The 25765-nt window shown below is 35.5% G+C and overlaps 1 protein-coding gene across 1 annotated transcript in view; it reads left to right on the top strand.

Annotated features, from left to right (window-relative positions):
• Nucleotides 1-25765, top strand: part of LOC133529377 (WD repeat-containing protein 47) — a 111485-nt gene that overhangs the window by 78232 nt on the left and 7488 nt on the right. Inside the window, exons 6-9 of the mRNA XM_061867116.1 lie at nucleotides 6460-6637; nucleotides 17152-17295; nucleotides 17961-18116; nucleotides 20092-20311. Of these exons, the coding sequence (XP_061723100.1) occupies nucleotides 6460-6637; nucleotides 17152-17295; nucleotides 17961-18116; nucleotides 20092-20311 (698 nt within the window). The remainder of the gene's footprint in view (nucleotides 1-6459; nucleotides 6638-17151; nucleotides 17296-17960; nucleotides 18117-20091; nucleotides 20312-25765) is intronic.

Below are 25765 nucleotides of genomic sequence, written 5' to 3' on the forward strand. Positions count from 1 at the left end.
GTTTTAAAGGTATTCATTTCGAATAAACAAATTATGAATTATGATTTAAATATAATCTTGACAGGGCAGATTACTTCTAACAGTGACAGTGACAATCAACGTTATCTAAAGAGGTTTTGCAGTAACTACTTATAGAAACGAGTCATGATTCGGTATTACGGCAGAGGTTTTAGCAGCATCTTAAATTGAAATTTCCATAATTGACGTCTAATAAAGTAAAACTAGACTATGGCAGACCAGCGATGAGAAGTATTTCAAAGATCTTCGGTTACATTATGGGATCTATAAGTAATCGAGGTAACTCTTTGAGCATTTAGGAGCCGAAAGTTGAATTGTCATAAAGATAAAATCCCAAAATGTATACTTTCCTAGGATATCACAAAGTCAACGTTGTGGGAATTCTACTTTTTGATATTTCAACATTATAAGAGTTCAACATTTCGCGAAACTAAAAATATTCAACTTTCTGGGAATTCAACATTTTGGGAATTCAACATTTTAGGAATTCAACTTTCTGTTCCTGAAGGCTTAAAATTTACCTAATTATTGGACAACTAAATTATTTAGCTTTAACCCTAATAAATACCTTGACAATGACCGTGACCGTGCCGTTTAATAAATGTTAAATAGGTACGTATTTGTAACCATTTTAAAGTTACTACTTGTTAAGGTTTCATGCAAAACTTGCTTCAACCCATATTAGATTCAATGTCATTGGAATCCCTGAGTGTCGCAATGGTGTCGCATTAAGTTTCATCATTCCACGTTTTACATCTGCACATTCTTTTCATTCACACGTTCTACATTTAAATTTTCTACGAACAAATAAATAAATCCATGCCATTCATAAACTTGTATGTTACTTATGGACAAATCGTAGACGGATATATGATGTATTGATATTTGTCGAGTCGTAAACAATACATGATAGGGCGAGAATGTAATGAGATGAGAATGTATGAATGTCTGACATGGTAAAATTGTTGAGGCGCGAATGTAGTTCGTTGAATAACTAATATATTAAACAATTAAAAAAACCCTACGCTATATGTCAACAAAATCCATTTTATACCGACAATGCCTTACATCATTTTGGAAAAGAGCTGATACTCTTCAAACTGCTGGATCGATTTCTATGAAACAGCTAAGAACCATCGCAAGAAAACTCGCTTTCACGTAAAAATATCGCATCGAAATCAAGAGACAGACATTGGCGTCAAAAATGTAATACCCCTCTTTTGCGTCGGGGGTTTAAAAACGTTGACGAGATGAGACTGTACCTAGACAAGAACATGATAACTCAAAAAGGTGATGAGTTCCCAATGTAAATGTGGCAAATAAAATATTATAAAATAAATAAACAAAGCGGTCGCTGCGATGACTCGTATAGCTTTGTCACAAATTGGTATGTAATACGCCGATAAATAATGGGAGTCCAATGATTAGGTAAATGCCTAAGCTAAAAGTACGAGTACCCGACATGTTTATATGAATACCCGACTGTTTGAGAAGGTGAAGTCCAAAAGTATAAAACAGCCTTGTTAAGACAGCTATTTTTTACCAGTTTTGTATGATAACATAAATAACATGACTACGTTTTTCCATTGACATATAGGTTAATTTTTATACAGTGAATGCTAGTCAAATCAGTCTCTATTTTCGAACTGTCAAAACGATTAACGACTATGGAATTTATATGAAAACAGTACAAGTGATGTCACGGTCAAGTCACCTACTTCTTAGTTCTATCCGATTAATTACATAAAAATTGTGTCAAAAAATAACTACTGTACACGTTTTTCGGTGAAATATAGTTTATTTTAAATACAGCTACTACACTTTTTTTAAATGATCTTCCTCCTATAATTTGAAGCGGATATAAAATTTATTTTTCACCACACCAACTGCTAAAGGTCCTCTTGATTTTCAAAAACTAAAACATGAGGGGCAAAATTTTGAGTCATTTCCTTATGTTAGCTGGTAGAATTTACTTTTAAATGATGATTTTGGATGATAAATATTTAATAACGTTCATTTTTATTTGATTTGGTTTTTTTTTTTTTGGTATTTCATAGTTATTATTTTCCTCGCGTTGGTGTGGTGAAAAATGTTGTTTCACTCGGAGGCAAAGTTTGTTTAACCCTCGTGCCTTGAAACCTTCGCAACACTAGATTCCACTTCTGAAACCACTCGCTACGCTCGTGGTTCAATTTTGGAATCTCGCTTGCTCGGGTATCAAAATTAGCACGAGTGGTTAAACAACAACTGTTGCTCCCTTGTAAAACAAGTAAATATTCTTTGAATTATAACTGTACCTACTTGTTACAAGCTTTTATTTAACTAGCAATGTACCTATGTAATAGTATGTTTGTACGGGTTAAATCTTGCAAGTTAAATTTTACCCACTTCCCGGTTTGTGATCAAACTGAAAATTTGCATACATATGTAAGTCCGGTGACAATGCAATATTATAGTCGTAGTAGTGTAGTAGTGCAATATTGTAGTATTATCAAGCTGACCTGATGATGGAGACAGGAAAGAGGTGGCCATAGGAACTCTGTGATAAAACAACGCAACCTAATTGTGTTTGGGGTTTTTAGAATTGACTCGATGAGTATTATTTGCCTGTGGAAAGAAAAGTACAATCGGCGATAAAAACTTGTACTAAAAATCATTATTTTGCCAAAAACATACAATTATTTATATCTTTTAATACTTTCTATACATTCGCATTAAAATATTTAGAGATTAAACAGACTGAAAATTAAAAGTATGAGTATGTGTAAATAACTAATAACACCTTCATAGTTCCTATTAAATACAAGATATGACAACCTCCTTGTATACAAGTTATTTGAACCCAGTCTGAGATCATCTAAGTTCCGCAACACCTAGAGGCGTATGCAAAGATATGACGACGCATCACGAACTGTCTTGGAGATACAACTTTCAAATAAGGTCTTTCCACAAGCGAGGATTACTTAGTATTCATCTATGAGTCACCCGTTGCTTGCTTTATTTAATAAATATCTACTGATAATCCATATGATATAATGATATAAATATTCACGTGTATATTTGAACAAATGCTTCTGTTAGTTACGCAATTTTTGTAAAGGGCAAAACGACGGTAAGCGACAGGATCGATTAATAAAATCAGGTTTATGTCTGAAAAATTATAATCCGAGGTGAAGGTGAGCTCACAGACCGAGATAAACTGCGATAGCGGCGTTCTGCGGATAAAACACCCTCATCCCTTCCTAGGGGGCCTTTAAGCTAAAACATTAAAAGATTATATTATCGTCAGGTGACAATAAAGTCACTAATTACTAAAAAATAATTAACACATTCACTGCCGGGAACCCACCTGGCGGGCGCTCGTGAACTTTGTTCAGATGCCGGACAACCCGCTGGGCGGGTTGTTTTGTACGCAGCTATAGACCACCGGTTTCTGGGGTAGTGCGCCGTTTTTTGTCTGGCAGTGAATGTGTTAAACAAAAGTCAAACTCATTTTAGTATTAATATGGTTCATTATGGCTATGAACTTGTAGTGGTAATTAGTGAGTTTTGCGTGTCTTACGTAAACTTACGCAGATCGACCTAGGTTTCATGAAACTTGTAAAACAGGAAGAAGTCTCTTTCAAAATCTGTTAAAAAAAAAGATTTTCCTTCAGGTCCCGTAGGTTCGTGTTCTTCTTCGCTCATTCTCACTGAATACAAGCGTGAGCGTGCTCGGGACCGTGCTAATATGTTTTGAATTTTAATTTCTTATAATTAAAAAAAAAAAATTGGCCCGACGGCCATTTGTTCGGTACAAGGTGCTAAAGGTTGGTAAAAATAGTAATATTTTTAACATAACTTTTGTCAATATTTTCAAATCATAATTCATAATTTGTTTATTCGAAAAGAATACCTTTAAAACTATTTATTTTAGTAAAAATAAAAAATAAACCGGAAACTTCTTTAACATTCTGCAAATTCAACTTTTTGCAATCTCAACATTTAAAGAATTCAACATTTTAATAATCAACATCCTGCAAGTTCAACTTTTTGCAATCTCAACATTTAAAGAATTCAACTTTATGCAAATTCAACATTTTAATGTTCAACTTTCTGGGAATTCAATATTTTGGGAATTCAACATTTTAGGAATTCAACTTTCTGTTCCTGAAGGATTTTAAGTAGGGAATGAAACAATGTCTCTTACCGGGAAAATCCTTCTCTTTATTCCAGCTTACATATAATTGTAATGTCACATAAAATTAGGAACTGTAAGGTCAATTTGATTAATTATTTAAACCTGCTATATACGAGCATGCTATCGTCATCTATACTGTTAGATATTTTTACAAGGTAATGTATCTTGGCTTATGTATTTTCCCATTATTCGATTGAGCTGAAATTCACACACATAAATATGTAAGTTGGGTGACAATGCAATATTATGGTACCATCGAGCTGGTCTGATGGACACAGGAGGTGGTCATAGGATTAAAACAACGCAAACTAATTGTGTTTGGGTTTATTAGAATTGACTCGATAAGTATTAGTTGCCTGTTGAAAGAAAAGTACAGTCATCGATAAAAGTTTGTATCAAACATATTTATTTAACTAAAATCTTATATAATAAGATAATTTATTGCTATAATCTTTCCTTGCTATATAATAACTAGAATTGATTTAAGGCTAAGTCAGTAAAAAGAGGATCTGTCCACTGTTGAGTCCACAAACCGTAACAAAAATCACGTTCAAGTGCTGTTACGTGCCAGGACTGCCAGGGGTTGCAATTGACTATTTGTTGTCTATGATTGTCCTGAAACCAAGAAAATTTCACACACAAAAAGTGTTTTCTTACTGATCCCTATCATGCTGGTGCGTGAAAGGTAAACAAAAGTTCTGTAGTGTGTCCTCTTTTGTAATACATTAAAATGATTTCCAATTTCCTTATGTACTTTTGTTATTGCTAAGGTATAATCTATTTGGAATTTGCACAGCTCGTGAGTGAAGTCACGACCTGTCATTAATAAACCTCCCGTATATATTTAACCAATCTTCGCTTGAAAATCGTACGTTTTTCTTAATTGTGTTGGTTTTTATATTCTTAATGATCCCCTGTTACAGTGCGACAGGCAATACTCCCTCGCCGCTAATGTTCCCTGGGAATCTATCAAAAAGAGCTCCGCACGTGAAAGTACGCAGCATCGATACGATGTTGCACTACAGACCACTTGTTCCAATGGATAATCCCCGACGGAACAGTACCGCCGTCTTACGACTATTCTACAAGAAACTCCCCTCTGTAGCAACAAACGCTTCCGTGTCGAGTCGTGCCAATTACTCCGAACTTGTATTCGTTAACAAAGAGTAACTGTAACTATGATCCATTATGCACAACTTGCTAACAGACACCCTTGTTAGTCGAAGCACGATCTGATTTAATATTAAGCAGCTCGATCTGCTCCTGATTTATTTAATGCAATCCACTAATGCGTCGTTATGGCATCAAGAGCACTCACGGTTCTGTGTGACGGCAATCTAATTTATTTTATATAAATATAAAAATACCGTATTGTTAGCGAACGCGCAAAGTACGAACTTGAAATTCACGAACAAAGTAAGCGCTCCACTTAACTTTAATCAACTCTGAAAGGGAGAACAAAATATATCCGCTGTTGTTCCCAGTACATAGGCACCTACCTGTATTCGAAATCTCGCATACCTCAGTCATAAAGGGAACGAAATCGTTGCACACTTGGAACTTGCCTGTACTGTTTTAAAACTCAATTAATATTTACAGTTGCGAGTAATGAATCGGGTCCTTCACGTTACTCTCGAGTTTATATAATAATTATATGATTCACATAATAGGATAAGGTAGAATGGTGAATTATATAACATAGAAAATGACTATTTTCGTTTCTATAAACCAGTACTATACGTTTATTTTATACGTTTCTAGTATTGTACATACATATACCTTTTGAATTTCGGAATCCGAAATTTATGTCATAAAGTCATTCGGGTTTATATATTTTTATTCAACGCGCCTAAAGGAATAGATACGTTAAGAGGACTCTAGTGCATTAATTAATTGAAATATTTTTTCGTAGCTAAATATTCTCCATTGATTCTGTTTATTTATCTGAGCATTATCACTTGTTAAATAAGTAGGCATTTTATAAAATTATTTCAATTTTTATTGAATAATATAGCAATACTATTTATGTATTATGATTTAAGTGAGGTGTAAGTGTGATAAACCGATGACGATTTTGACTGAACTGTCGGATTCATGTTACATTAACAGAGCTGGATTTCAATCAGGTATTCATGTCATCGCGTCATGAAGACTCATGATGATAGAAATTCATCGTACAATGTGGTAAATAAACCAATCTAAATAAACTATATAAGTACTGTGCTTACAACCCGTACTACAGTGGCAGTTTTTTTTTTCAGAGAAAACAGCGCACCGGCTGCTCCGACAGTGCTGCTCAAACGCACCAAACATCACAAGGGCAGCATCTACTGCCTGGCATGGAGCCCGGCAGGAGACCTTCTCGCGACTGGCTCCAACGACAAGACCGTCAAGCTGATGCGGTTCAACAGCCACACCTGCAACCTGGAAGGCCAGGAGGTAAGGAACCACAACTATTTATGGGTCACACAAGGATTTGTAACATCGTGAAAGGTATTTGGCAAAATCGTTTTAACGACATTCGCACACCCATTGTCGTTGTAAGCACATTCCACGTTAATTTCCCAGCCAGACTGCTCCTAATCTTCGAACAACCCCTAAAACTTTACCGAACCGTAATGTGTACCTGTTACTACGAAAACTTGTTAACTCGGGTTACTGAGTAGCGAAGCAAGTTAAAACTATTTCCTTTAGCTGCGTGAGCTGTGGTTTCTAGCACGTGAATCAGTTTTCAGAGTAATTTCTTGTTTTGTCTCTTGTTTATATAATGTAAATAAGTAAGCCACAAGAGCAAGTTTTTTGTGGTTTACGATGAAAATTTATTTCTAGTAACATACTGGCTATTTAGAATGAAATAAGTGATACTTAGTATTAATATCCAGAACTTAAAATAGCATTATGTAATAAAATGACTATTTTTTTGGTTGTAAGTTTAATTCAAGTCTAGTGTTCAGAAATTTTGGGATTTGAATCTACTAGAAAAGAAAGTGTTCCAACGTTTCAGAATCCGCTACTTCTCTAAGTCACTAGTTTACTTGTATGGAGTAAATATATTGGAAAATCGAAAACAAGAGAATTAAATCAAGCCTTTCTTTTTTCTAACACAAACAATAGTGCTCGTGATTCTGAGTGTTAGTATTGTTAGTAACCTAAAATTTCTGGGAACCATAAGAAAATATGACCTTGCAACAGTAAAAAAGACGGAGGATTTATACATTATGATAAAAGTTTATCAAGAAAGTCTTCTCCAGGACGTAATTGTTGTGTTTACAGGCGAATATTCCGTAAATATAAGAGAGTAGCGTCAGCCCGCGACTTCGTCTGAGTGGGATGATGGTCCTACTATCCTATGTCTTTCCTCGCGCCTTAATCTATATCATCAGAGTTACAATCGCATTTATAATATTAGTAGAGAAATGGGATATCAAAAAAACTTTTATTTGATATTGATAAATAAGGACGTAACTACATTTTGTTTGTAGTTGTTTAGACTTAATACTTATTTATATTATATTTTTACATAATTGTATTTAATAAGTTTTAAAACTAATACTTATTTAATAAACTTATTAAATACAATAATGTAAAAATATAATATAAATAAGTATTAAGTCTAAACAACTACAAACAAAATGTAGTTACGTCCTTATTTTTATATTTAATAAACTTATTAAATACAATTATGTAAAAATATAATATAAATAAGTATTAAATCTAAACAGCTACAAACAAAATGTAGTTACGTCCTTATAAAATAAATATATTAACGACAGATTAATCATGTAAAAAAAAAATCATGTTTACTGTAGATAAATTAAGAGTTAGCCACTTTCAGTGTACTAAACGTATAAGCGCGTTAAAACTTAAACTATTTTGGATGTTTCTAGTTTTATATATAAAAAAAAAAAATTTTACTTATTGGCTAATGCACTTTCCGTGTATTTTTTTTTACATCTGTTATATTTACGGAATTATCGCAAGTAAACACTTAACGATTACATTCTGTATATTAAGTAACAAGACTTGCCTAACTTGAACGAAACATAAGCAAACAAAAATCTAATTGAGTAAACGAAATCGTTTAGTGAACATTTAAATATGAGCACGCATGTTAACTCCTTATCTGAGGTAAATCGGACGAGGATCATCAAAAAGACCTCTCAAATTTCAACAGTTTCAAGCGGCTCCAAATAATCAAGTACCTATCTGGGCTAAAAGCGTTATAATGGTCACTTTAACACGGCCAGGTAATGTCACTATTGGCATTATGCTACCTTTCAGGCGAGGAAGTCAAAGTGGCAATACATTACCTTCACGACAGACCCTTTGTTTACCTTGCTATCACTCCACCTACGAAAATGTCGTAGCTTTTACGTTGTTCCACATGAATTTATGCTGCATTTGAACAGATTCATACGACGCAGATAATAACATTTACTCAAGTCTCCCTTTGTTTACTAAGTTTGCTGTCGAGTCAGTACACTTTGCGAGGAAACTTTTCAAATGAAATGTCACTTTAACCCTTTGACTGGGGAACACTCCTTTGTGCTCGCACGGACAAATGAACCGTGCTCTCACTCAAGTTTGATAGCAGTTTGTTTGATAGATTTGATCCTCACGTGTAGCGGTCATGCAGTCCCTCTGCTGATTTAAACTTTTGTATCAATAGCCTTGAAGCACCTACTCCAATTAAATAACCTAGCTTCCAATTTCAGTTGAAATACCAAAAATGATTTCCGATATTGAGATGCATCATACCGTAGCAATAAAACAAAGAGGATGAAGCTTTCAAATGTGGAACTAGAATTTATACACGAATGAACTCCAAAATTAATTTTGCTGTATTCGAAATATTGAATCCGAACAAAATAAACAGTATACATTTAGTTAAAATCTGATGGAAACGAGATAGGTATACAATAATGAAAATACACCTACCTACCTGAACCTATACCTATGTACCTATACTTATGGACCTATTTGGCTAAATCCCACTGTGTGACAATGGGATTTTAGCACTCTATTTGGGTGTCCATTTTCAGGCTAGTTTTAAACACAAAGCAAGTCACTGTCGGAATATGGAAGAGTGATAGAGAGAGATGACTACGCTACGGAGCATTAACGATTAGCATATTGGCTAAGCACCCAGGCCCTAGCTGTCCAGAACGTCAAGCAACGCAATGGTCTGAGTGATTTATTCAAGGATATCAAACATACAGACTGTTTTTGTTATTTTTGACGATACTCTGAGGGATGAATATGTAGGTCATACTGAACAACTTTACTATAGGATCAACCCCGAACTCACAAAAAAAAACTGCTGTGTAAAAATACATTTTTCCGCGAATCATATATCAATGTTTTCTATGGAACAGCAGATATTTTTTTCGCGATTTAGGGGCGGGCTCCATTGTAAAAGTTTTTCAGTATGAAGTACAACTACATCCTGTATGTTCTTATGTTAGGCTAGTAGTATATAGGTATTATGTGAAACCTATACTTATACTGTTATATTTGCTCTTGTGGTTAATAAACGAACTCGCTTGCTAAATTATTGGTAGTGATCGTTAATTAATTTCCGCCATATATATTTTGAATGTTTGCCTTGTTAGCGGTTAGAACGTACCACTTGTTAGTGATCATTCTACAAAATTGACGGGTGCTATACGTCGAGACAATAAGGTTTGTGATGTAGAACTCTATTTCGATATGTGGTTATCAAATAATGGGTACGTTTTGTAGCTACTCAATAAGGCGCTGTTGCCATAAAGTATTAATTAAAAAGCGACCTTAATGACAACCGTCACAGGTATCTTTTACTGCAAACCTTACATACATTATACGGTCCAGCTTGTATGTCTTTATTCTTCTTATCCAGTTTGATAAAGATATTGCCAAATATTGTACAGTTGAAGAACAGTAGTCTCGCCTAGCCACAAGGACGAAAAACGTAAAGCGCAGCTTCTTTCCATAACATCAGGTAGCTAAATATTGCGCAAGATATCAGGCAGTAATATTATTTTATCAGCTCCTGACTGATCTAAAAGTCATCACAAATAGATTTTTATTTAAGCGTAAGTTAAAGTCTTTCTTCCTGACTGACTAATATTTGATAGGTCGCTAATTTAAGGTATTTATAATTGTATGTATTTCTTACACAATGAGTATTGTTTAAGAATAAATAAGCGAATGAATGAAATATAGCTTTAGTCCATTGTAGCGCGGGTCAGTGGCTCCTCGGATCTGATACCAGTGCCCCACGCCGTGGCCAAGCTTACGCTTCTCTTATGTCAGAGCGACCCGCGAAGAAATTACTTATTACCTGCGAACCGCTGGGTCCGTTCTGCGGAAACCTATCAATGGCCACCCGTTTGGTGATTTATGTTTCAGGGATGAAATATCCTGCGTTCAAATTGAACTATATGCCTCAACGCTATTTATTTACAAATACTTACGACCTATCCCTTACCGAACGATTACCTGTCCTTTAGTAGCACTTAACACCGACTGCCTTAACAGAGTACCAAAAATAGTGGGGATTCGATTAAGGGCATATTCGGTATCGTGTTCTGCTGGAAAAGTAAAAGAAAAAATTGACAGAAGGTTCAAATTTCTACAATTTTGTATCTCGAGTTCTCTTATCAACTTCTTCCCGCCGCGCCGTATATGGAATGTATATACTACTTAAAAAAACAAATCAATATATTTCATTAATAATTAGATTTTTTGTTTCTCAGTGGTGGTTTTGTCATGAATATGGCCAAGAATTTGACACTGACATATTCGCTAGCGTGAGCTTAACTTATTTTCTATGCATCTCGCTCGTACTGGCATATTAGAACGAGCGAGATGTATAGAATGTAAGTTAAGCAAACGTTAGCGAAAATGTCAGTTTGCCACTGATAAGACAGTCGGTGTAAGGCTACTGTAGTGTATAGTCATAAATGAATCGAAATGACGAATAAAAAGTGTTTCTAAAATTACCTGAATTATTACAAAATTACTGAGACCTCATTACATGATACAAATAGTGAAATATATTTTATTTTTATTGACGACCAAGAAACCATCCCTACATTGCATTTTAAATTTTTTTTAAATGCATGTTCAAATTTTAGACACTTACCCCCTTATTCATAAACGTGTACTAAAGTTACGATGTCGCTGATCATCGTTTGTCCCTTTCCATCATACCAATACGTCGGAAAGGGACAAACGATGATCAGCGTCATCGTAACTTTAGTACACGTTTATGAATAAGGGGGATAGTAATTAGAACCCCAAAATCTTTCTATGCGAAACTCTCCCGCTCTTATATTTTTTTCTATTTCTAATGTAATATGGCTGTTAACTACGCAATTGATAACTGTCAAAAATATACTGGTTTTAATAACAAACTAGTACCGTCAAAAACTCGAATGGGCGCACTTTTTATTGACTCGGTGTGATTCATGTGTTTTATCCAAGTCAAATAAAGAGCTCTTTTATTTCAATACTAACCATTTAGTTTCAGCTGTACATTGCAATTGATTGGCTAGTGTTTGGAATGGATTTGGATTTATTTGGTTTTGTTACTGAATATACCACTGTAGGCACAATGACCATGAAACGATATATCTAGGTTTTGTTTGTTGACAAACATTTACGTTTTATTATACTTGATTATTAATTGTGATACAAGTGTGTAACACGTTTGCCGCACACGTACGGGAAAGTGGGGTTTTCTTTATCTTTATGAAGAAACAAAATTAAAACATGTTCAAATTAAACAAAATCGGTACCTACTACAAAATTACTTGTTAGATAGTCATATTACTTATAACTTTCGGCTTTCTATAATCTTATATATGAAGCTATTTATTGCACTAGCTAACTATCAATAAAAGTCAATGTATTAAATTTCATAGAACAGTTTTTATTGAGGCGTAAAACTAGTATCTTATCCGAAACTACATCGCGATAACATCGATAAAACTATAAATTCCCATATAAATACCAGGTTACTTTAGCAAACGCGTACCATGCATAAAACTATTTTTAAAATAGAAATCTAATAATACATGATAAGGTCGCGTTTGCGAACACTAGTTTACCTGTGTCTACTCCTCAAGAGAAAATACTAGTTTACAAGTTTACTGTGTAATATTATGACATATTAAAATATCAACTCAGAAATACGGGGCTTTATATGTGAAATGAGTCTGTTTGTACCGATAATGGACTGCATTTTTACTACTAAGCTACAATAGCCGCGTACAATATTTATTTTCTGAAACTATTTAAACACAATGGAGTGTATTTTCCAGACATTGAAGAAATATATTAATTTTACCATAATATAACTTTCACAGCAGTGAATCAGTCAGAAAAGTTATACTTATATATACCTAAGTATACTCATACTTATGGCATATCGAATCTATATGTAATAGTAGATTAGATTATAGTTTATTTTTTTATGGATATAGTTTTTTTTGTATGTTGTATTAATATCAAGAATTTTCATTTATCTATTTCTCATTATTAAAATAAACACTTCGTTCCACGTGACGCTTACTTGACGTCACTTATAGTTTAGGAAAGATACACACAAACAGTTTGACAAACACCATGATTCTATACCAACAATCAAAGAGAATTTGAAATAGAGGTGGAATCTCAAATCAAACTTTGTAGCCACAGTAAGTTTACTGCCATCTTTCGACACATGATTAAAACTTTTAGATCGCCATTTGACTTTGATCCTTCACCTTTCACAGATATGTATTTAACTTGTTAAATATCAAAATGTGGCGCCATCTAATAAAACAATGGCCAAAGGTATGCAGGCATCGTTTCGAGCAATGGCGCCACAAACTTTGGGTTATGCACGGTAAGATGGGGTTTGATATTCAAAAAATTTAACACATATCAGTGAAAGAATAAGGATAAAAGTCAAGTGGCGTTCTAATAGTTATTATCATGTCTCTAAAGATGGCAGTAAATTTACCGTGGCTACAAAATTTTCTTTTACAATCCATCTCTTTTTGATCAATCCATTTGACGACCGGTTTGGCCTAGTGGGTAGTGACCCTGCCTACGAAGCTGATGGTCCCGGGTTCAAATCCTGGTAAGGGCATTTATTCGTGTGATGAGCATGGATATTTGTTCCTGAGTCATGGGTGTTTTCTATGCATTTAAGTATTTATAAATATTTATATATTATATATATCGTTGTCTTAGTACCCTCAACACAACCCTTATTGAGCTTATCGTGGGACTTAGTTTGTGTAATAATGTCCTATAATATTTATTTTATTTATTTATTTATCTCTATTTCAAATTCTCTTTGCTACAATAGACACTTCAAAAACTTGCTTATTGCGTTGAGAATGTAATATTTCTGTAGTGCACTGCGACACTACCTTGTTAAGCTTAATACTTCAAGAAATACATAATCCCGCTGAAATTTGTTGCTCAGCGTATGACGCGGTGGTAGAAACTCCAGTATGTTTTAGTTTAGAAATCTTGTCTTTACTATTACTTTAAAATATTTGAATTTCAAGTAATATTTAAATTGGCACTATGTTAAATATAAAATGAAATATATGTCATATACATACAAAAGAAAAGTGATAATGGCCCGAGTGCCTATGGTTGGAAACGAACCAACGTCCTCTGCATTCGCGGCAGATGCCTTGAACACTCTGCCACCCGGGCACGACAGCATAGGTCGAATTTTCTCAAGTAAATGCAATCGCTTAAGAGCTCTCGTCCCTTTCCAAATGTAAGGTAGAATAGTATGGTTCGTATCGCATGTCTCCAGCCCTGGGCACTGGACACCTTGGTCACTTTTTCTTTTATATACGACATCTATTTCAGTTGATAATTTTTGATCATCAGTTCAAATTCAGAATAAAACTCAACTCAACGTCCGCCATCAATGCTTTACAATTAACTTTATGACAATAAACAAACCCTCAAAAGTGGCCATATGGCTGATCGTAAGCTAATTAAAATAATGTGGAAAACGACTGTTTAGTTAAGGTACAAATGTCTACATTAGAGAACAAAGAGTTTCCGACAACTGTAATTACATGGTACGCGAAATAGCCTCTAATCGTGTACCGTATTCATGAGACAGCCCACACCTGGAGATGCCAGTATTCCTAAAGGGCCCGGAAACTTATCGGATGCTTGGTGCTCATACATAATTTACGAGTAATCTTGCCCTACTCGTTTGTGCGTACATTTTTGAGTTGAACGGCGCAATTGAATCCGCCCCCGTGGACAGACTTGTTTACTCATTTAAATCATAGCGTCATCAACTTATATAAACAGATTATATCCGAACGATTTGCTACTGGTAAAATTAACGGTCTTCCAATCGATGATTTTAATGACTGCATTCGATTGTGACTTTCAGTACTATTTACAAATTATACACGGCGATAAAATGTGATGAAATTTAGTCAATTCATGTTTTGACGTATTAATATGATCTTAACGCTTCTTCGGTTGCATCCTGCAGCAAAGGAGCCCGGGGTCCGCTCTTGGCTCTCCCAATGACATAATATAGAAACCGGATGACATATCGTTTCCAACCCAGAGGAAAAACGGGGCCTTGTGGGGATTAGTTTGGTTTCCACGAGATCTATTCCTTGTCCGAAGATTGGTAAATATGAAATGATTTTCCGTACGTAAGTTCCGGGGTTCGAACCACCTGACTACACGTCCGGAGCCGTACGCCTTACCGCTTGGCTATTAGCTTTTCATGTTTATGATGAGAAAAGGTCACTTGACATTGACAGATCATATACATAACAAATCCAGATCAAATTCATAACCAATCAAAATACGCCTCCGGAATAGTAAAATTACAACTGAGTTGTGTTTTATATTTTGTTAGTTCCACAATTATACACATCCTCAAGTACTCATAAAATTTGAATGTGTCCTCATATTTGGTTTCTCAAGCGAACTTTCTACTATCCTTATTCTCTTATTGGATTCATAGTAAATAATTGATGAGTCTACAAATTTGTGAGCAACAAGCAACGATTCAGTGTTCAAATAGCCTTATTTAAGTATCGTCAGATCGGCCCCAGTACGAAAAACTGGCAGGGTAATGGCTGAACTTTAGGCATCGGTTTTATCTGGAATTAAGGTTGATACCTCTTTTAACTCACGGCCATCCCTGCCGTCATGTTTTGTATACTTTGTATTCTATTATGATGCCCTAAACCTGAAGAATAAAAATGTATAAAGGAGATATCTGCCACGCTTAAGATGGATAATTTATGGAGACAAGGTAATAGCAAAGTATAAATGTAGTTAGGGTTGTGCTAAAAGCAGATACTGTTATTACCTAAAGTCCCTACATTGTTAGCGTGCGCTGACCGCATTTCACGCCTTCGGTGAAACATCCTTGCCTCTCCTACATATGTGCCTAGCCGTAAACCAAATATCATTGCGTGGGGCTATTTGGAATTCCGGGCGTTATTTGTGACTATAAACATCATTGCTTGAGGTCAAATACTTTATACTTGTACCTGCTAAGGACCTATTTACTGCATTATTGCCGTTTATTATATTTAGGTGCATAACACATAGTTTATGTCGCCGTGGAAGTCTTAATTTAAATACGAAGATATTTACACAAGTCAATATATCTTCTAAATTAAAACGCTGTGTGTTTTTATATTTAATTATTACACGTTTTAATCAAGGGTAAATGCCATAAAAATATCACTCGGAAACAAGATACAATTGCGAGGGCAAACTTTAAGCAAAACCTTAGTAAGTTTTGACGACCGGTTTGGCCTAGTGGGTAGTGACCCTGCCTACGAAGCTGATGGTCCCGGGTTCAAATCCTGGTAAGGGCATTTATTCGTGTGATGAGCATGGATATTTGTTCCTGAGTCATGGGTGTTTTCTATGTATTTAAGTATTTATAAATATTTATATATTATATATATGAACACAAGCCTTATTGAGCTTACTGTGGGACTTAGTCAATTTGTGTAATAATGTCCTATAATATTTATTTATTTATTATAAGTTAAAAATGGCTCGATAGAAAAAATCACAAAACATCTAATTTTCATTTATTTTCAATTTTATATCGTTACGCATTACATATCAGTATAATTTTAGTATATAATAGATTAGTAATGATATTTCCGAAGGATTAATTAGGTATAAATAGGACTCCTAGAATATTTTTAATATCTTATTGTTATTTTTGAGATAATTGCATAGATAATGCTTTCACAGAACATACTCTTACTCTCTGCTCTGTACATTTTATTCTACGTCACTGACCTTCGCGCCAGACAAATCTCCCTTTAGTCCTTTTGAAGGGCAGAAATTTATTTAATGCTATACGACTTACGAGATTATACCTGATTTTGCAAAGGTATACTCTGAGTGTAGATGATAATGCCTTTATTTGGAAGGATATAGGTTTTAACCCTTCTGTTCGTTAGAATATTTCCTCAAAATGACCAAAATAAGTAATAGTACTCTCAATCGCGAACGGACTGATGACTAAAAGAACATGGTTAAACCTATGAAGTCGATGGTCCTGGGTTCGAATCCCGGTAAGGGCATGTATAGTTAATTTGTGTAAGAATGCCCCTTTAATGTTTATTTATTGATTTAAAGCTTATAGTTCTGTCCCGTACGTCTATCTTAAACATCTCCTTTTTCACTATACAATATTATTGTTCAAGTTAATCTACTAAGTGCAGAAAATAGGAAATTCGCAACGAGTGGTGATAAATTAAACACGACCGAAGGGAGTGTTTTAAATCGACACGAGTTGCGAATTGCCTATTCGCACGTGTATCGTACAACGTTTTACAGTACATATGGGTCTTTAAAGTTTCGACTTACGCACGAAAAGTGCTCATTCCCGCACACGTGCGGGAAAGTAGCATCATATGTACTGTAAAGTATATTTTATTGTTCAGGTGGAGTTGACGATGCATGACGGCACAGTAAGAGACGTGTGCTTCATAGAGGACACGACCAACAAAACCAGTCTGCTAGTGAGCGGTGGCGCCGGCGACTGCAAGATCTACGTCACTGACTGCGCCACTGGCAAGACTTTCCAGGTAAATGTTGTCCCTATACTATCCGCCAACCAATATGGTCGTAAAACGGTGGTAGTGGTTGCGTGGTCGTTGCAAGAGTGAGAGATAAGATAAGATTCGCGGCTACTATAGTACCATAGACAAAGGTAGGGCAGGAATGTGCTAAAAAGTGCGGGTAAAAAGGTCTACTCGGAAAAGTCCGTTTGGGATTGAAATGGCCGTAGATTAAAGATACGGTAAGGAGTTTAGATGTTTTTAATAATCAATTAGTACTTATCTATCAAGGAGAAATTAAAGTGATTAGGTAAACAAGTAATCAATTATCCCGAATTAGTTCGAGGTTGGCCGTGATTCTTGCGCAGACAGCTCTTTTAATGAAACTAAAGGAATTAATCCGTCGTATATGAAACGCGGATTCGAGCTTCACGAAACCATTCTAAAAAATATCCGGTTGTAGTCAAGAGTTCTTCGAAATCTTCGGGAATATTTAGATATATGAATAATAGTTTAGAAGATAATTTTTATTTTATTCCATCGCAATGTTTATCATTATGACAATAGGTTACGGATCTGTACGATTATATGATGGTTGCCATTTTACTTGCATTTGCACTCACATACTATAGAAACCTATGTCAGGCTCGTAAGTCGTATCGGGCTTAATCCGGTTGTTTATTTGATCACAGGCACTAAGTGGTCACTCCGGGCACGTGTTGTCACTGTACAACTGGGGCGGAGCGATGTTCGTGTCTGGCAGCCAGGACAAGTCGGTCCGCTTCTGGGACCTGCGGACGGGGGGCTGCGTTAATGTCATTTCGCCGCCCGTCGGCAGTGCTACCAAGGTAAATCCAGTCCAGATTATCATACAGTCGACGTAAGAAATTATTGAAAATGCCTACTTAGAAGGCACTGAACAGTCACTCAGTTTCTCGTTGTACACCTGGGAGAAGCGATGTTAGTGTTTAGCATCAGTATATTCGTATCTGGTGGTATGAGACCATACCTACTACTGTCGGTAGTGCAACAAAGGCATATTCTGTCCAACCATTCCCTTCACCAAGGAAAGGCAAGAATTAAAAAAAATCGTTTTCCACTGATGGAATAGGTTCTAAACCCACAGCTATAACTTCTCCAGAGTAATCAAAATAAGGTAAAAAATGTCGGTAATCTTGGTTTAGATAAGTTTTTGTTTGAATATTATAGAAATCGATAGAGTTTACAAGCCATAATTTACTTCTGCCTTGCGCGTTACTTTGGGAATATTTCGCCTACGCGGCCTTGAAAGGTTGAAATATAAAATACGTTTTACGTAGAATTTGTTCAGAAATAAACTCGACCTCAAGTTATGATGAATAACCGACCGTATTTGAACTGGTCTAGCCTTAAATTCTAGTACTTAATATGTTATCAGTACAGAACAACTATGAAGTAATTTATTGAATTAAATTTTACACATAAAAATATCTAAATAGGGAATCTAATTAGTAATAATACATACCTAATTATTATTCGATAATGACATGTCTTGCCTTAATACATGTTTTTTAACGAACGCGAAGCGACGCACCTCAAAATATGTACCACTTTTTCGGGTATCGGGAATTTTTGGATTCTAGATATTTTAAATATTTCTGTAACAAACCAATGTTTATTTGACGCGAAGAGCAGGCTTGGATCTCTAAGCCACAAAGCATTGTATATTCGTTTTTCATTCCTTTAATAAATGCATAAAACTTAATTCAATAACTTGAAAATCATAATCTCTCAAAGGACAATTAACTTTGTGGCAGAATTTATGGCTAAACTCGGTATTTACATCAGATGTATACAACTTTAAAAATAGATAAGTTACGATCCGCGCCCGTTTAGCATAACCCTCTTAAGTTGGTAAGTTAATCTTCCCGTTTTATACTTGATATTGAAGTCGTCGATATTGGCAAGAAGATGGATCGCCGCGTCGCTTACAAAATATGTATACTGCATGCGACACTTAACTGGAATAGTAACTAAGTTAGCGAATATTCTGGGCTAAACTAAGTATAAATTATGTATATGACATACTTCGCTCACTATTATCATTACTGAGATTAAAATTAAGCTTCTCATTTCTCACACCTTTATCATATTTTCGGCATAGCGCCTTCAACTTTTGAAAATTCAATACGATTTATTTCCAACATAAAATTAATGCATTAGAGAGATTGATAAACCACAACATGTGTCCGATTCTCTCATATCTTCATATATAATATGCTTAAAGATGGTCCATAAATACTGACAGACGAGCGGGTACAGTGAAGTGTAAAAGCATGGATGCACACAAGTTGCTCAAAAATATGTCCCATAGCTCTTAAGTCGACGAATTACGAGCTATGGGACATTTTTTTGAGTAAGTCTTGTGCATCCATATTTTCACACTTGACTTGCCAGATCATAGTCCTAAACCTAATATCGTCGGCTTTTACAGTCTTCGGACTCATACCTTGTCGTAGACTACTTTCATTAGTAATATAGGTACAAATGTAACAGTGAAGGCAAAAGATTGCGCGGTCGTTCACCAACGACCTTCACGACGTCTTCCTAATTCTACACGGTCGTAAGATACGCGCTGAACAGAAACCGGGAAAGACAGATTATCGTCTCCAGATGCAACCCTGATGCTGGCCACGATCCTTAGATTTAAGGGACTTACCCAGAGAGGTATAACGTATCTAGTTGCAATAAGGTTTAAGAAAAAGCGGTTAAGTGTGGCAACGAACTGCGTTTACAATTTCGTTTTACATGACCTTAATGAGAACCTTAATTGGTGTTGTGTAGGGTGCAGCCGTGGCGTCTCTGGCGGTGGACCCGTCCGGCCGCCTCCTCGTGTGCGGGCACGACGACGGCTCGTGCGCGCTGCACGACGTGCGCGGTTCCCGCGCGCTTCAGCGGTTCACTCCGCACTCGGGCGACGTGCGCAGTGTGCGGTTCTCGCCTGGCGCTTATTATCTACTCACAGCTGGTTACGACACCAGAGTCGTGCTCACAGATCTTCAGGGTGAGTTTACTACTATAATATCCTAGCAATTAATCTTTAATCGATATGACAAAGTGCGCGCGTTGCAGCGGTCCACACCGCACTCCTTCAACGTACTACTTACTACCACGGGACACCAGTCGTGTTTTCGGATCTTCATTGTGAGCTTAACTATAAATAGTTCATAGCGATTATATCAGATTTTTGTTGAAACTTGTGTCATACAAGTTTTTAAATAAACGTAGTAATAAGCCTGTAGTTATGGAAACGATTACCTTTCTAAGCGTATAAGGGCTCAATCAGAAAAAAAGGCTACTTAAGCCTTTAATTTTGAATATGTCATGAGAGACGTGAACCTAATTGCTGTGTATGACACCCTCATTATACCAAAGTTTAATCCTAGCAAGGGCTATTGGCTAATATTTACACACATTTTGTTTATCAACACAAGTCAAAATACTTCTGGCTTTAATATTTTTAACAGTAACTTACAAATTTACGTTGTAACAAACGCGTTAATTACTCAGTTTTTGTTTCTAAGTAGTTTTTACATATTTTTAATAGCCTATTTTTTAACTAATTTTTAATAAACAAGATCTTTTGCCCCTAACATGGCGGAGAAATGCGTCCTGTAGAGGAGAAAAGCCGGCCAGACATACAATAGCATTTTCGCATAATCTGAAACGGACTCGAATGGCTCACGCTTCGCGTTCGCTCGGTCAATGATATTTGGTACGGAGATTGTTTGAGTCCCAGGGAAGACCATAGAATAGTTTTTATCACGGAAAACATTACTCCACGCGAACGAAGTCGCGGGCAGTGGCTTGTATTGATTACATAACAACCAACCCGGTACGTAAGCGTCAAAAGTTCAAAAAGGTCGCGAGTCAAAGTGGGCCATGTTTGTTCACGTTCAGCTTCACTATTGAAAAGTAATAGTTTTCTACTTTCTGCCATCGCTCAATTACCAACTTATACTACTTACTTAAAAATTTAAACCTTTGGAAACGTTCGACGTGTTATTTTAACGTATATAAAACCCAGAATGTTGCTATTTCTCCTTACTAATTGAAAGGATAAGCACGATTAGTTTTAGAAGTACATATGTGGATTTTTAAAGTGAATAGTAAATACGGTCCTGATGGACGAGGATAAGGCAGAAAGAGCTACTCAACTACTCACGTCTCTCTGATCTGCGATCTGTGAGAGGGGAAAAGGTTATCTCGCGCGATTTGCGCTGCTGCCAGATATAGGCGAATGAAACATGTGATGAACAAATGGAATCACACTGACAAATATAAAAATGAGAAAATTATTTAAATTTTTTAATGACTTTGAATAGTTTCATATCTGTGTGTTGTTGTATTTGGCATCTTATAATTATATTAATTACAGTACGCCAACTTATTATAACGTATTCCTCATTTAAATTTTCTCAATTTATTTACGAAAATGGGTTGATAGTTTAACATCGACTACAGTTGTAAAGCAACGAAGTGTTAATTAGAGCCAGTACACATTAACAGCACATTCTGGGCAGTCCGTTAATCGTCCATTAATTAGCCAGTCGTATCCTAACATGGGTCTGCAAGGCGAGCCATTAGATGGACCATTAGAAAAAACACGCTTGTTTCCGTCGGTCACGGTTTACTTCACAAATACTTTTAGTATAAAGATTAATGTGAAGTGCTATGTGCTTCTATGTTAAAACTATATAAAGCATTTATTCGGACTTAGAGAGGATAAAAATGTTACAAGTAATATTTTCAATAGGGTAACACTGTTTCAATCTAAAAAGGTTATAGAAGGTTTTGTAAGGCGAGTGTGAACTTTTAGTCGATATCATTGTTCTTTAGGTAAAATATTTTTTTAGTATAATTTGTATGTATGTCACTTTATTACACTTAAAGAGGTTTACATATAATAGACAACACAAAAAAAAGTTATGTTCAAAGGCGAACTTATCCCTAAAAGGGACCTCTTCCAGCTAACCTATGAGAAGAAGCGAAAGGATCAAACACTAACAAGTGAACGACAATTTAATAAGAACAATATGATGATGCTTGAGATTGACAACTAGAGCTGCTTCGCACTTTATTGTCTCCATTAACTGCACAGTCCGATGTTAGCTTTAAATGTCCCTATTGAAATATCTTCTCGATGATCGTATAGGTAAAAAACTTAAGTAAGTCACCAGTACCCCTAGTGTAAATAAATTCGATTTTGAAACGTGACGTACGCGTTTGCGTTTAGTCTCATTTTGTATTGGATTTAGAAAGAGCGCGCCAAGCGGGACGTTTTGGAAACTCAAAATCCTATACAAAATGAGACTTAACGCAAACGCGTTCGTCACGTTATGATGTCGATAAAATTTACACTAGGGGTACTGTTATATGTAGTTGTGAGGTGTTCGAATAGACATTTGTTTTGTTTGTGTGTGTCTTTTAAACATGTATTGTCTATTCGAACACGTCACAACTACATACAACAGGTGACTTACTTAAGTTTTTTACCTATACGCAGTTGTACGAACACAATTAAATTGCGCGAAAAAGTAACGTCAGAATCAAATGTAAAAATAAATATCTATCGGAAGGTGAAAACTTAATTATTAACTGAGATCATAATGAAAATTGTACGAAACTATTTCATGAAATTGTTGCGAGTTGAAAACCTAACAACGCCAGCTATACATGACTACATAGAAATTGACAACCCAATAGAATGTATGCATTTCTAAGTATGTAGCTCATTTTAAAAACTTTCAGTGTGCATTTACCTATTCGAGATTATGTTCTGTATTGTAATTTCTATATAAGCAAACATGTTTTTATATTCTGTCTAATAATATATGTTTTATTTTGCTCTGATTTTTTTGATTGCTTTAATCATCAATGACTGTTCTGTAAATATTAATTTTTATCTTCTGGGTTTCATGTACTATGTGTAGTGTATTGAATGCAAATAAATAAATGAAATCAAATGAAATATGTAATTGAACTTATTTGTACAAAATAGCCGTCGGATCTCCATCCGACGCGCAAAGCACGACATGTATAGTCTTTCTTATTAAAATCTACGAGCGAATAATTTTTCTATTAGCTCTGACGTTACCAACCTTATTGGGTCGTGTCCTGAGGGGTTTCTTAGTATCGTCCGAGATCGATAACTCATTAATACGCTCGTGCGGTGCAAACGGGGCAAAAATACTCTTTATTAAGGAGAACACGTGGTTATCTTCATCACGGATAAGGCTGTAACTTGGATTGCTTCAGCGATATTCAGAGAGAGAGAGAGAGAGAGAGAGAGAGAGAGAGAGAGAGAAATACGTGAAACTTAATTTTGCCAATAATTTAGAATTACTGTAAAACACGGTGGCCAGTCTAGTTATAGGAAAGTTATTTTTATAATATAAATTTAATAAATGTGATTTATATTCATTTTCCCAATTCTTAGAATTATAGAAATACGTAAGGAAAATTAGTAAGAAGTCTAAGATAAATAACGTGCAAGATATTACGGATCGAATTTTTTGGGGCTTTTCCTGTTTATCTCTTTGTTTAGGTTTTGTTGTTAAAAATATACTTGATAAAAACTAACCGTATGTTTACTTAAAGTACTTTTCTAAGTTTGGTTAATTTTCGTCGTCCTGTGTCAAATTAGAACACGTTTTTAGGGTTCCGTAGTCAACTAGGAACCCTTATAGTTTCGCCATGTCCGTCTGTCTGTCTGTCTGTCCGAGGCTTTGCTCCGTGGTCGTTAGTGCTAGAAAGCTGAAATTTGGTATGGATATATAAATCAATAAAGCCGACAAATTCGTACAATAAAATCTAAAAAATTTTTTTTTTTTAGGGTACCTACCCTACACGTAAAGTGGGGGTGAATTTTTTTTTGATAAAGTGAATATATTCGAAGATAATCGCTCCGAAAAAAAAATGTGTCCCCCCCCTTCTAACTTTTGAACCATAAGTCCAAAAAATATGAAAAAAATCGTGGAAGTAGAGCTTAAGAAACACATTAAATGAAAACTATAGCGGACATGATCAGTTCAGCTGTTTTTGTGTTATCGTAAAAAGTTTTCCCTTCATAGTAAAAAGACTTACTTTAATTAGGTACTGATTATGCAAATTTGCCTATTTGTTTAACTCGGGTGAAAGGTACCGTTCCATCCCTTGGTTAACAATTTACTATACTTTAAGCTCCAGTTTAGCTTATTGTGACGGAAGAGTAACTACGGAACCCTACACTGAGCGTGGCCCGACATGCTCTTGGTCAAAAGAAGGAAAAATGTTATATGAGCTTAAGTTTAACCAAAAAAAAGTTTCTTTTATTTTTTAATGTGTTTGTACGTAAAAAAATAATGTTATGGTAAAACTGGCACAGAAAATGAATTTTTACGATTTTTTTGTAAAACCTAGTTTATGCAAAGGTTACTGGTCACTTTTCGACGTCTATCAATAAGGATATTTAGACTACGCCCGATAATGGCATCATTGCCATAAAAAAAAGGCGTTTTGCACTAAGTTACAATAAGATTTTTTTTTATTGGTATTAACTCTGAACCTAAGCGAAATCCAGAAAAGTTTTGTATGACATTAGTCTTTAAATGTGATCAGGAATAGACTTAAAATCTTTCGGTTTCCTCATGTTACGTGAGAGAAATACGTCATAAATAGTGTATACTAAACGAATTAAACTCTTACTTAACACCTATATCATCTATTCGTGGTTATCGTATATCGTTACGCCACGATCGACTGACGTGAAACAAATGAACAGTGTCATTTATCATTGTTTGGCTTACCTCAGTAGTGGCAACATGGTTCTATTTTTTTATCACTTGGTCACTATGCCCGTCACTTTCGCGCTTACTTACTTGTTAGAACGTGACAGGCATGGTGACATATGATAAAGAGCCGGCCTTCTTAGCCCTACTGCGGTGGCAGCATGGTTCCATTTTTATCACCTGTCACTATGCCCGTCACTTTCATGCTTACATATTTGTTAGAACGTGACAGGCATGGTTACAAATCCCATCTTAACCCTACTGGACCCCATTATAAAAGTATAAGTTTCAAATACGGTGTAATGTCAGTATGGCAATTTGGATGCGATTGCGCAATTGCCATGAAGAAATTCCTGTTACATACATATAGGCTATAGTAAGCCCACGTATTTCTTTGTTCCAATTTCTATAATTTCACGAAACCTTAAGTGAATTGACGTTTCAACTAGAAGGAAATTGTAAGTAGGTACACTCAATCCATTAAATTTTAAGTCAATTTTATTTTTCGCTCCAACCTTTTCTTATCGTGTGTCGCCGTCGTTTTATAGTGGCTTCCCAGCATGGACTCTCGTTTATGTTAATAGAAGAATCACCCCAAATCACAGACCTTGTAATGTAAAAATATTCAAAGGAACTCTGCATTCAGTACAAAAAGTTAGACAACTTTTAGTTACACGTATCCGCTAAAA

Source organism: Cydia pomonella, chromosome 1, assembly GCF_033807575.1.
Source record: "Cydia pomonella isolate Wapato2018A chromosome 1, ilCydPomo1, whole genome shotgun sequence".
In the NCBI taxonomy this organism is placed as follows: Eukaryota; Metazoa; Arthropoda; class Insecta; order Lepidoptera; family Tortricidae; genus Cydia; species Cydia pomonella.